Below are 12,979 nucleotides of genomic sequence, written 5' to 3' on the forward strand. Positions count from 1 at the left end.
CTGCATTTTTTTCCTCCACTTTCTGAATCTAGAATGATGGTTGTGAGAGTTGGGATGGGCAGGACCAGACCCCCACCTCCTCTTACGCTCCCGGAGTTCCTGACAGATGCTGGCCCAGCGAGTGTTGAGTAACTTCAGCTGCGATCGGAGGCGTAAGGCATCGTCTGGTGTGCTCATCTGGCTGATTTCCTCACCTGTAGAGTTCACTCTGCCCAACACCACTTCCTGGACAGGTATATCCTCTACCAGGTCCTATATACACAAACACACACTAGTTTTCAGCAGTTCTGAATCTAATTATTAGATATATTCCAAGTGTTTATTTTTGCTCATTCTAATATATACTCAAAGCATCAGTGCGTAACTTTTAATCAGTATGTTTTCAATTGGCTCAAAGGTCTGTAGCTTTATAAAGCTTTTTAGAACATATCTTGTATTTACAATCAGATAAAAATCCAAAGAGCCCATTTATTTGCATATTTATCGGCCTCCAGCTGCTGGTTCTGGTTAAAGTGGAGAAAATGGAGGATTTGGTTTTACCCTGAGTTGCTGTCGGTGGGCTGCTGGCTCGCTCTCACACAGTTTCAGCGTGTTCTCGCCATTGTTCAGCCACTCATCCACGGCCTTGTGATCCGACACAAACTTCTGCCACTTGGAGCTGCAGTCCTTCCAACGCCTTTACAAACACATGCAGAGCAGATGGGTGATAATGATACCAGTTATAAATAATCAGAGTATTAATTATTCTGTTTAAAAAGTTTAACACAATAGGAAACAATAAATAAATCAATACAATCAAACTTTGATAGTCGTTTTTATCTTCTCTGCTCAAAAATACATTTGACCATTTTCGCCCCTTCACTATTAGATTAGCTGCTTTATGAGATCATTATCTGATTATTTAAACTTTTCTGAATAATTCTTTGGTATGAAGAAGATTTCATGGTCATCTCAGAGGACGAGATCCTACCAGGCTGGCCTGGACATTGGGCTTACAGGGCAGATGATAATTTTTGGGTCAGCCCACTGCTGTCATAATTTGATCAAAAATGCATTTATAATTAGTTATTTCATATATTAATCTATATAAAGGAATGTATTTGTTAAAAAATGAATAGGGTTTAAGTCTGAATTATGTCCACAGAAGAAGCGAAACAAAAAATGCTGTCCTTTATTCATTGTAAACATTTAACAAATCCTTTTTATTTCACTTGATTAGGGCCCTGTCACACCTTACCGATTTGGCCAGCGTGTGCCTGACGTCCCAGAATCCCCTAAAACGTTTGCATACACTGAACTTTCTATGTATTTTATCAATTTTGGGCTTATAAGAAGCGCATTTATGACGAGTCCAGAACTTATGTCCAATGACAGCCTAGCTTTTGCATAAAGCACGGCAGCGTAATGCCCATGAAATGATGCATAAGGGATTTGATCGCGGTATTAAACTAGCTGCTGTCGCCCGCCTGCGGGAAAAAAAAAAAAAATAAATAGAAAAAGAAAGAAGGTTAGAAGTTACAGCTTTAAACAGTAGCTCTAAGTGGTTGTCTGGAACACGTCAGATACGTTGATATGCATTGGATATAAGTTCTTGATAAGTTACGCATATGTTAATTATAGGTTTTGGATAAGTTGGACGCCACAACTTATGAGTAACTTAAACTTAACGTATGTCAATGATCAGATAACTTACCTGTAATTTATGGCCCACATTTGAACATATGCTGGCATACGCCTGGAAATTTTGAGCATGCTTAATATTTCTCGACATAACCTATCTAACATATGCCAGCGTGTTTACCAGATATTTCGTACGTCAGGCATACGCTGGTTTAAATCGTCAAGGTGTGACAGGAGCTTATATTTCTTTCTCTATACATTTTATTTTGAAACCTCTCAAAGTTTGTACATGTCCTATGGTCTATAACTAATCATGGAGGGCCGCCATGAATAAAAATGTGGGCCATTTTATGGACCCAGTCCAGCCCTGGATCCTACAGTAGAATGTCACCATCTTTTTTAAACACATTGAGTCTGCATACATAACACTTCTTATTAGCTGCATGAGCTTTATTAGCAAGCCAGTTTAAATGTGCTGCTTTGTTTCAACATGCTGTAATTTTGTCATTCAAACCCCTTTTATGTAAAATTAGGTGAGGATGGAGAGAATGAGAGCAAATAACATCTTTCGTAAATGGAAGTTTTAAAAAAATGCAATCCAGAAGTACTTTCTTGTATTTTTTTTCCCAAATTCAATTAATGTTAATTTAAAAAATATATATATTTTCCAAGTTATTTCTGCACAATTGATTCTTTTCTTTGTTTTTCACATTAGGTAAAGACATTACTGTCTTCACCTCTGGAGGAGGGCTTTCCTGTGGAGTGAGGAGCAAAGACGCATATTTATTTGTCTGCTGGACGTTAGCAACACATGTTATGAACTAGCGTTTGTTTTTAGCTTAAAGTAGAGAATGTGATCTGTAAAACAAAAAATACAAAATCTGTAAAAAAAAAAAAACTAATAATAAAATATAGAAGAAAACAAATATATATATAGAATTAAAAAAAAATAATTAAATCAAAATACTTTTCAACTTTTCCAAATTTCAGTTTACAAAATGTGTTTTTAAATTTTTCATTTACAACAAAAAGGTGTTCTTAGCTTGCAACAATAATGGAACAAAATTGACGCCATAGGTGGCATGTTAAAATGGCAAATAGGCTTTTATACGTAAAAATAAAATCTTTTAAGTAACCTATTAACTATCTTTTCCTATATCCTAGCGTAAGTCTAGGATATCCTCCCTTCAGGTCTCATATTTCCTCTTACTTCAGTCTGTCCTTGTAGAGCTTATTGAGTTTTTCCCAGTTATTACAGAGCAGGGAAGCCGTCTCCTGAACTCTGTGGCTCTCCAGAGGTCGAGAAGCCATCACCATTTCTTCTCTGTGGGCCAGGGCTCTCTCCACAGGTCCGTGCAGTTTATCAATGTTCTCCTTCACATCCTGCAAATAAAGAAGCACACGGGACATTTTGGGGATTAAAGCAAACAGACCAGTAAACCTGTGAATATTTAAAGACCCCTGAAGCATTCCTCAGCAAATGTATTTGCAGTCAGAGTGAATAATGAACTACAACTCTAATTATTTTAAATTGTTAAAACAGATCACTTGTTTTCTTATTTTTATTTAGGCAACTTTTTAATATGGCTGGATTAAAACATGACCACCATGATAAGCATAGAGATACAGCGGCTATCAATACATGCAGGCATCCCAAATGGATGTTATTTGTGTTGTGTTTTTATACTTTATTACCCATCTTGCAAGGATAAACTAGCTTTGAAGTTTTTGGATGAGACTTTGTATCTGTGATTGACAAAAAGCAGCTTACAGCAAAGCCTGGGAAAGAATGAGAAAAACTCACCCTCGGCACGGACAAGGCAGAGAAAATCACAGTGATAGTAAAGAAGAATAAAACTCATTAGCCACTTTAATGGTGGTTAATGTAGGATCTCAGACATGAACAGGGGACTAGGACTGATGTTACACATTTGGAGTACTTATAATAAATACAATTCATTTTAAGCTCTACAATCTGGTATTTTTCTTAACATGCTACTTCTTTTATTTTGGGTTTTTCCGTAATCTGCATACGACAAAAATAAATGAATTAAAGGTCTTTGTATTTCTTTTCTTCATTCATTCATTCATTTATTTGAATGTTTCTTTAATAGGGCAGGTTTAGGGTCTGGTTTTGGCCTGAGGGTTTAACCATAAACACTTTCAATCACTGATAAAAGAGACATCTATCTCTACCGCTATGTTAAGAGAACCATATATATTTGTGCTGGTAACTTTAACATGAAGTAAAAAAAAAAAAAAGCTTTTTTTTTTTTTTATGACAGACTAAATAAGATTTTTTTAACTAATAACATGTTGATACAATGCAAAATAAGTAATCTTTTCTTAAAATAAGTGCATTTTTCTCTTGAACTGAGGAGGTCAGTGAGACCCTTTGCCAATGGAACAAAACTATTTAAATTTAAAATAAGAAAAAAACAATTGCATTGTCTCATGTCAAGTGCATATCGTCTATCTTGTTTCAAGAGTAAAAATATCTCAAAGCATTGGCAAATCATCTTATTTACCTACTCAAGTTAAGGATAAATACACTTAAATTAAGACATTTTTAATTATTTATAGATTGCTTTTGCAGTGTAGATCATGTAGAAACATTCATTCTGAATGTTGACAGCATGTTGTATGATAGGGCCTATATTCCTACTTGGTAAGTTAATCAATTCCAGCAGCATCAATGTATAAAATGAAAAATGCATTATCTCAGGGTTAAAAAAATGTGTTTCCACATACAATTTACTGCTTGAGAGTTTTGAGTCAAATGTAAAAGATTTTCAATTCTGCTATCTAGTTTTCAGGGTTTTAAATACGGCTATTTTGAGATAAACATCTTATGCAGTGGAGTACATAAAGGATTTCAAATTTCTAAAATATTTATAGAAAAAATGTTTGCGGAAACTACTGTTTTTTTTCCTATTTCTTACATTTCCTTTTGATTTTAACCTGACATAAGAAATAAAAAAAATAATTTAAACTGGAAGAAAGAAAACATTAAAATTCAAAATGTATTGAAAAAAAAGAATGAAACAAATTTTCAGTGAACTATAGTTTATCTGTGAGGCAGTGCTGACCTTCAGGCATTGCTCTTGCTGGGGCAGGTTATAATAGGCTGCAGGCCAGTATTCAGGAGAGTTCAGCTTGAAGTCCGTCTCTGACACCGAACGCAGCAGCGCCTGGAGCTCTGTCAGGTACTCCTGGTTGCACACCCACAGGCAACAGAACACAAAGCCAGATCAGGGAAAAAAAACAGAAATGTTAGGACTCCAAAAATAGACAAATATGTTACATCATACTTGGTATTTTCTGCACAGGTAACACTATAGAAGCTAATATTTTGATCTGAAACCCATTGGGGGCCTAACTTCCAAATTACAATGATGCAAAAGTTTTTACTGTTTATAATAATAGCAATTTAGTACATTAACATTAGATTTTATTTATTAAACAGGCTCCCACAATCATTGATAAGATTAAAGAGTAAATCCTTTGAGATTCAGATAGAGCACAGGCATAAAATTAATAAAGAATTTCCACAGGATGATGACAAATTATATATTTTGGTTTTCAGCTGTGCTTGTGCGCCCTTTCTTTTAGTGCCGCTCTGGGCAACTGCCAAAATTCCCAATTTATCACCATAAAAGAAATTTAAAAAAGGATCTGAAAATGAAGCCCCAGATAATTTCAGACCTCTAAGATACCATGTGATTTATATTTAAATTTTTTTGAATATTTCACAGCACTTCAAATGAACTGAAACGGCCAAGTTCGACCAGCATCAACTTTTTTCTCTCAGAATGACGCACGGGGGCATCAATCAAAATAACATTGCAAATGAAGCTTGTTGCTACAGCGAAGGGAAACTGGGATGTAAACACTCGCCTGTTCCTTTCTCCTCATTGTTATGCTCCCATCGCAGGCCAATCACTTGCCCTCCGATTAAAGGAGACTTTTTAATCAGCCCAAGATGAAACGCTCTTAATGACATTATTAGCGGCCTCGCAATGAGTTGATTGCTGCCGGTTGTCGAGTGGGTGAGACGGAGTCTCAATCATGACATCTTTTGCCAGGACAGGCAAGTTTTTTTCCCCTTCAAAACTTCTATTTATTTCCATCTAATTGTCAAACTACGTTAAGTTTGGGGATTTGACTAAGAAATTAGATTTTTCTGCTACACTGAACACAGGTGCATCTCAATACACTGGTTTATCACCAAAAAGTTTTTGGAAAAAGGACAAATCATATTTTCTCAACTCCACCCACTAAGGCTGATTATTCTGGCTTACTTTTAATAAAACTATACAGTACAATGAGAAGACACTACAGTAGCTTTAATTGTTTAGCTGTACAATATTAGACAATATTTCATATATTACTCTTGGGTTTTAGTTTAGAGCCATTAGAGCAGTGGATTTAAACTCAGATCCATGAGGACTGGTATCCTGCAACTTTTAGATGTTTTACTTGTCCTACACACTTGAATCAAATGGCTTACTTATCTAACTAGCAGCAGTCAAACTCTACTAATGAGCTCATACTGAGACAGGGTCACAGCTAAAAGTTGAAGGAGATCGCCACTTTAGCAATGAGTTTAAACCCAAAGAATTATTTGGTTTTTCGTTTAGTTCTTTTTGCTAACGCAGGGGTCTTCAACGTTTTCCAAGCCAAAGACCCCCTAATTATAAATATTGCAGGAAATTGTGTTATATCAAACTGGTCCTATAGTCACTCTATTACAGATGGAGTAATGTAACGTTAGAAATTTCTCCCTGGGATTATTAAAGTATTTCTGATTCCTGGTTGATGGGGCAGGTGTTGTGAATGGAACGGTGCCCAGCTTTAAAGAGTCTGTGTGTCTCTGAATGTGTGCATTGATGACTGAAAGACATCTTCTGCCTCCATTTATCTGTTTACTACAGTGTTGAATCATGTTAATGTGGATTTAAAGACATTTCAATTAGTCGAAAAAAATTGCAAGGGGGAATATAAAAACAGTCTAATCAACCAAAACTTTGGCAGCCCCCATGCAGTACCTATGTGGACCCGTAGGGGTCGCAGACCCCCTGTTGAACACCTCCGAGCTAAAGGTTTTCCTACCACTGAGTTTTTCCATGAATACTCTTGGGTACGGTGTAGAGAACCAAATCTGCTTGGACCCTGACATTATGCTAAATGATTGGCTGAACATTGCCCCTTGACAAAAAACTTTGTGGTTCCCCAGGCAAAGATATTAACAGAATGCAGAGTCCGTGTATTGGTTGGGGAGCATCTGTAGTGTTAGCATGTCTAATGACGTATTATGTTTCACCTGATTGATAAAAAAAAAGCTGAAAAATATCTGTTTAAGGTGAACAAAGTAACTGTAGGACCATGATATAAAGGGGGAGAGCTGGGTAGCGCTGTGCTCGGTATCTAACAGGTTAGCCTCGTTTAGGCTACATTCACACTGCAGGCCTTGATGCTCAATTCCGATTTTTTTTTTATCCGATTTTTTTTGCGTTTCTGTTCACATTTCCAAATATATGCCACTTGTATGTGATCTCCTGTGTGAACTGCAATCATACAACGCAAGTGTCCCACATGACGTCACAGGCCAGCGTGCTCTACTGAAGCAAGCATGGATGGTAGTGCCGAACCGCATCTAGCGGTCTTTCCCAACCATAAAAACACAATCTTTTTAAAATGGTTAAACATAAATACTGCTCTCCACATCATCGTCTGCCATGGCTGTTGTTTTACTTGCCGCTTCTGTGTAGCAAAACCCAGAATAGTGAGCGGGTATTGAGTGTCGGGTATTAATGGCATTCAGGTCGGATGAATGCGACCTGGCCACATATGGGCCAAAAAAATCGGATCTGGGTCACTTCAGGCTGCTGTGTGAACATAGCCTTAGCTTGGTCAGTTAGCCACATTAAGTTACACTTCTTTTAACTTAGTTTTAACAACAATGGTTCATTTTCTACAAGTAGAATAGCTGGTGTTTTCTTTGTCTGAAATCTCAAGAAAAGGTAATTTGTAAAACATTCCATTTGTCCTGCCGTGCCCTCACATGTTATTAAAATGAATCAGTCTCAGTCTGTCTTAGAGCACTATACATTACTTGGAGACTCAGAATGATTGTTTTCTACTTTTGGCTAGTTTAGATTGCCAACAAAACATAAAATAATAGCAAATACAGGTAATAATATGCCGAGACTCAAGAAGAGATCTGATTCTTATGAAACGGGTGCAATACAGTTTGTCCGAGTGGTTTTGCCATTTGATGACATCATCATAAGGGGCAGGGTCCCGAGCAGATCTGGTAACTACAATGGCACCCAGCCTCTTTAACTATGACCTTTCTGATGCCCCTCTATTGGGGAGGCATGATTGTGTAGATAGGGAATGACCGACTCCAATCCTTCTCTTCCCAGGATGTTTTAAATATGCAGTAGCACCAACATCAAATTACATTATGGGATCAGATTTTCCAAAGACTTGGTAACTCTAAAGCACATAATGATTTTTGTGTAATTTAGGGGGGGAAATATCAGTATTTTTTTGTGAGGAAATTGAATTACTGAAAGAAACTAGCTTTTTTTTATTATTATTATATTCTTATTCATTGTAATTCCTGGAAAATGGCTGAAAATAAATGATCAACTCATTCTAATATTTCAATTCATATCGTTATCCTAAACCCTCACTACAGTTTTTACATTAGCATTTTTCCGTCTTCTATTTTTAAATAAACTAACCATGACACTAAGATCTAATTCATTTAATAATGCAGTGAAAGCTTTTTAAGGGCAGGGTTCAAAGGTTGCTTATAAATACATTAATACTAATATTTGGGTAAATGTCTCTCAGTAAGTCTGTTTTAAGTAAATTTATGGTTATGGTATGGTTGGGTTTTTTTTCAGTGACCGTCTGGATAATTAAGATTGCAGCTTTTAATTTTAAACCAAACAAACAGAAAGCCTTTGGATTTTATTAAGCATTGATTATTTTCCCTACACAATGCATCTTTTCATGTAGATTTCTTTCCCCAGAAGGCATTTGCTTGGACCTTTGAGGGTTTTTTTTTAACCTTCTGCATTACACTATATCCAATTTCATTTTTAAATGAGAGAGAAAATGATTTTAAACATATTAAAAGTAGGTTTGGAATTAAAACAAACAGCCTATACAGAATATTTGAGGTCTGCAATTAAAAGAAGGTTCAAATTAGACATCCAGAATGATTTCCAATGAGAAAAGTGGTCAAAGATCCAATGAGAAACATGCCAGGAAGTTGTGGATGGTTCCAGAAAATCTGGCTTCAGGCGTGGGTGCAACTTGGCAAAAAGTTGAATCTGTATGTACAATTTTAACTGCCTGCATGGAGAAAATCAAAAACAAATTAAAATCTGGGATGCATTTCTTGTTTTTAATACTCACTTGGCTGGTTTAGGTTATCGTTAGGTTATACCCCAGAGGAGAAAACTGTTCAAATTCACAATAATTTAGGCTAAATTCATGCCAGGAAGGAGAGCGTGTGTTCTTAGGTCAACTAAATGATAAGAGTTAAAATCCCTCAGATTCAGTGTTTACTGTTATGTTTCTGCTAAACGTTTCTGTCACATTCACTTAAATCGGATCAATAACACCACTACTGAGATATATTGGATAAAAATATATATATTTTTTCAAATAAAATCCATTAATGATGAACGTCATTACTAAACTAATTCAGCTTTTAATCATAAAGCTGAATTAGTTTAGCATCTTATGGTAGCAGGTTGGTTTTTTTGCCGTTTTTCTTTTCATAAACCATCTTTGTTTTTTAGCCTTTATGAAATAATATATTTCCTATTCAAATAAATAAAAGCATATTTTAAAATTTTTTTAATTAAACAACCAGTACGACAGACATCCAAATTACTGCTACTATCAGGTGTCTCTGGATAAAGGACAATATCATATTATTTATTTCAGTACTTTAATTCAGAAAGATTAAATTATAAAAAGATAATTAGTCTCCTGTTCCTGCTATTTTGGTTGGTTGTGGCCAAAACATCTGTTTATTACATATTTTTTCATCTATATTTTGCTAAAGATGGATATTTTGGATATTAATGGAAAATCTGAGGATGAAGATGATTAAGCATATGCATAAAAATGAATGAAAATGGAAGTGCAAAATTAATTTGAGAGAAAAATAACAAAAGACATAATAGACAGATGTATCCAGGACAGGGGCTACCAATAAGCCACTCGGATATTAAAATCGTTTAACCCCCTAAAAATATGACTTTGCTTTACTATATACTATAATAATAACAATGAACAGAAAAGCTTGAAATAAAATCCCACATTTTTTCTCTCTTTCTAAATTGAATTGATGAAGTTAATTAACTTTTCAATCCTACCCAGATTTATCGAGATGCACCTGTGTTTATGGATCAGCGCCAACCAATATAAATCTAGACCAGCAGCCTTCTAGAACACAGTTGCTTTCATTTATTTTCTTTAACAGCTTGCAGACACTATGTGCATGTTTGTGAGAACCTTGTTTGTTGTAGAGCGATTAGAAAAGAGCAGATGCTGATGATGAGAGAAGGCGAGAATCGCCATGCAGTTTAAATTAAAAGTATCAGATAAAACCCGGCCTTCTGTGATATATATATATATATATATATATATATATATATATATATATATATATATATCCTCATATTTTAAACTTAACTTTCAGATTCTCAGTGAATGCAAAGTTGCTTTCAGACAAGACAAAAAAACTAACCTTCAGGTTCCAACTCTCATCATCTAGTTTTGCTCTTTTTTGACAACTTGGACTGAAAAAACACCCCTGGACTGAATTTATTTGCATTAAATGTGCTCTAGGACAATGTACAGTAGAAAAAGAGTGTGCTTCATGAGTAGAACGAGTGCAATGAGTCAAATAACCTCAGGCACTGATAACTTTAGACTCTAGGGCCGTATTTTTTAGCAGGTTTTGTGTGTTTTTTTTTTTATTCTGCTCAAGTCTTTCTAATGTTCTGAGTGATGTAATTTTTCCCCCACCATCCATAACTGAGCAAAATGGACCAGCTCTACAGGGGTACTGTCCTGTTTTGGCCACTGTCTAGAACTGCCCCTGCTTTAAACTTTTTACATATGCACTGTATATAGTTTAAAAAAATTAAATCTCCACTAAGTAAATATTTCTTGCAAAACATTTACTGTAAACTAAAGAATAAAAGAAATATCACTTTCGCAAACAATCTTTTGAGGTGTAAAGCAGCACAGAGCATTTGACTCTGTTTGTGTGTCAAGAAATTTTTAAAAGTGTCATATTAAAATGTTTTTTTCTAATGCTAGACAGATGGACTGATTTTAAGAGTTTATTCCATGTTTTTTTTTTAAAAAGCCTGCTTTGTTAAAAAAGAAAAAAACAAAACAAAAAAAACTCCAGAAAAGCTTTAATTATGACATACCCAAAGAAAATAGAAAATATGTCAATAAAACATAGCTACATAGCTCTCAAAACAATGGCCATTTCTTAATTTTCTTCATGTGCTTGTGTACTCGTGAAACATCATAACCCTCAGCCCTAATACTGTTCCAATTCACAAGAACAACAGAGAAAGGATAAAGTCCCTGGATGACTTTGTCAATCTCAAGACTGTCCCAGCATGCACTGCGGCAGCAGCAGCTTTTATTGGAGCGCTCAAGTTAAAAGTCCTCTTTTCTATTGTTCAATAGGAGTATGTTTTAAGATCACTTCCGGAGAGAACATTATACTTTTAAGCATCACTATAGGGCCCATTTACCGATTTAATGCGTAAGTTAAAACATCTTTTCCCAAGTTGAGAGGACCGCGGCAACCAGCAGACCTCCGCGGGTAATGGCAGCCAGGGCTAACCGCAGTGGGTCTGCAGCAGCCCTCTCTCGCCTAGCCGTGTGTGAAGCACCGCTGGCTATGATGGCGAGTGGGAAATGTGCATTTGATTTGAGTTTATATGACTGTGTTAATTAAAAATTAAGCTTTGTTTTTATTAAAAAAGAAGCTTTAGAATTGCGATGATGGAGTTGGCTTTTTGTTGAATTGGTACATCCCTTGGTAATTAAAAACTGGTTCTAAGCACGTTTTGGATACTGTTAGCTTAAAAGGACAGTAGAGTTAGCATCTGCTTCATACTGTAGCTTTCTTTCGATGCTGAAGTTTTTTATTTGAGTTTGAACTACATTTGATCATCTTTAGGGCAACTATCAAACCAACAGACCTCAATAATTCTATGTTATCTACTATCCTAATAACACTTCAGTGCCATAGGTTAAATATCCAAAACCCGTACTGTTTAGCCCAATCTACCCTTTAAACATTTAAGACTAACCCTTCAAATTGTAAAAGAATTTTACTCAAAATGCTATGTTGGTACAAATTAATAGAATACTTTATATTCAGGCTATTACGTAATATATAATCAGCAGCTAGCTTGTAAAAATGCAGCTAGCTTAGTAGCAAGAGACTTAGGAGTCAAAGCAAAGTTGGGTTTAATTTGTTATAAAGCAACCAAAGTCATTCAATAAAGCAAAAACCAGAATGCGGCCAAACTAACAAAAAGACCTTGAGAAATGTTAGCATATGGTTGGCTAACCTTGCCACTAAAAAATAAGCTATGTTTGTAACTTATATATTGTTTTATATAAATCATTACATGACATGCAGATTTGTAATGACAGTTAACTGAGATTCTTGGACAAATCTCGTGTCTTAAAAGTGCGAGTCCGAGTCAGGCCTCAAGTCTTTGTTAATCTGGGTGACCAGACGTCCCCGATTTCCGGGGACTGTCCCCGTTTTGGACCACCTGTCCCCGGCTAAAGCTGTCCCCGGAAATGTCCCCGATTTTACCGAGGCGAAAAATGTTGCGTGTAGACTGTTATTACGGTAGAGCTGTTGCGCGCAAAAATAGGTATTACGGTAGCTGGTTGCGCAGCTGATAACATAAAGATAAGGAACACAGCGCACCACAATAAGGGCGGTAATGATCCTTTTGGATGTCAGCTGCCATTAAAACACAAAGAAGAAGAAGAGCGCATCACTTTTAAAACAGAAGAAGAAGAAGAAGTGGAAGTTCGTTTTTTACAACCTGTGGCAACTGATGGGGAGCTACGCTGAGTGATGGTAAGTGTGTTAATCAATTAATTTTATTCTGATCGGGCTGATCTTGTGATAAATGTTTGGTTTGTGTCCAGGTTAAAACAATAATAAAAAGTAAGACAAGACCACGAGCTGAGCATGAGTAAAAGACGCTGGGTTAAAATGTAGCAAAATGATTGAAAACTCCTTGTTAGGCGCTAATCTGGTACGCTGGTTCTC

At 36.0% G+C, this 12,979-nt stretch overlaps 1 protein-coding gene across 14 annotated transcripts in view; it reads right to left on the reverse strand.

The window, feature by feature from the left end:
- The window catches only part of dmd (dystrophin), a 400,034-nt gene that overhangs the window by 75,563 nt on the left and 311,492 nt on the right, over window positions 1-12,979 (reverse strand). For all 14 annotated transcript variants that reach the window (XM_038282138.1, XM_038282143.1, XM_038282134.1 and 11 more), the window contains 4 exons: window positions 4,710-4,832; window positions 2,831-3,003; window positions 541-676; window positions 77-252 (listed from right to left, as the gene is read on the reverse strand). In XM_038282138.1, coding sequence (XP_038138066.1) covers window positions 77-252; window positions 541-676; window positions 2,831-3,003; window positions 4,710-4,832 — 608 coding nt within the window. The remainder of the gene's footprint in view (window positions 1-76; window positions 253-540; window positions 677-2,830; window positions 3,004-4,709; window positions 4,833-12,979) is intronic.

The sequence above is a fragment of the Cyprinodon tularosa genome, unplaced genomic scaffold, assembly GCF_016077235.1.
Source record: "Cyprinodon tularosa strain WSP-4 unplaced genomic scaffold, ASM1607723v1 ctg18, whole genome shotgun sequence".
Lineage (NCBI taxonomy): Eukaryota > Metazoa > Chordata > Actinopteri > Cyprinodontiformes > Cyprinodontidae > Cyprinodon > Cyprinodon tularosa.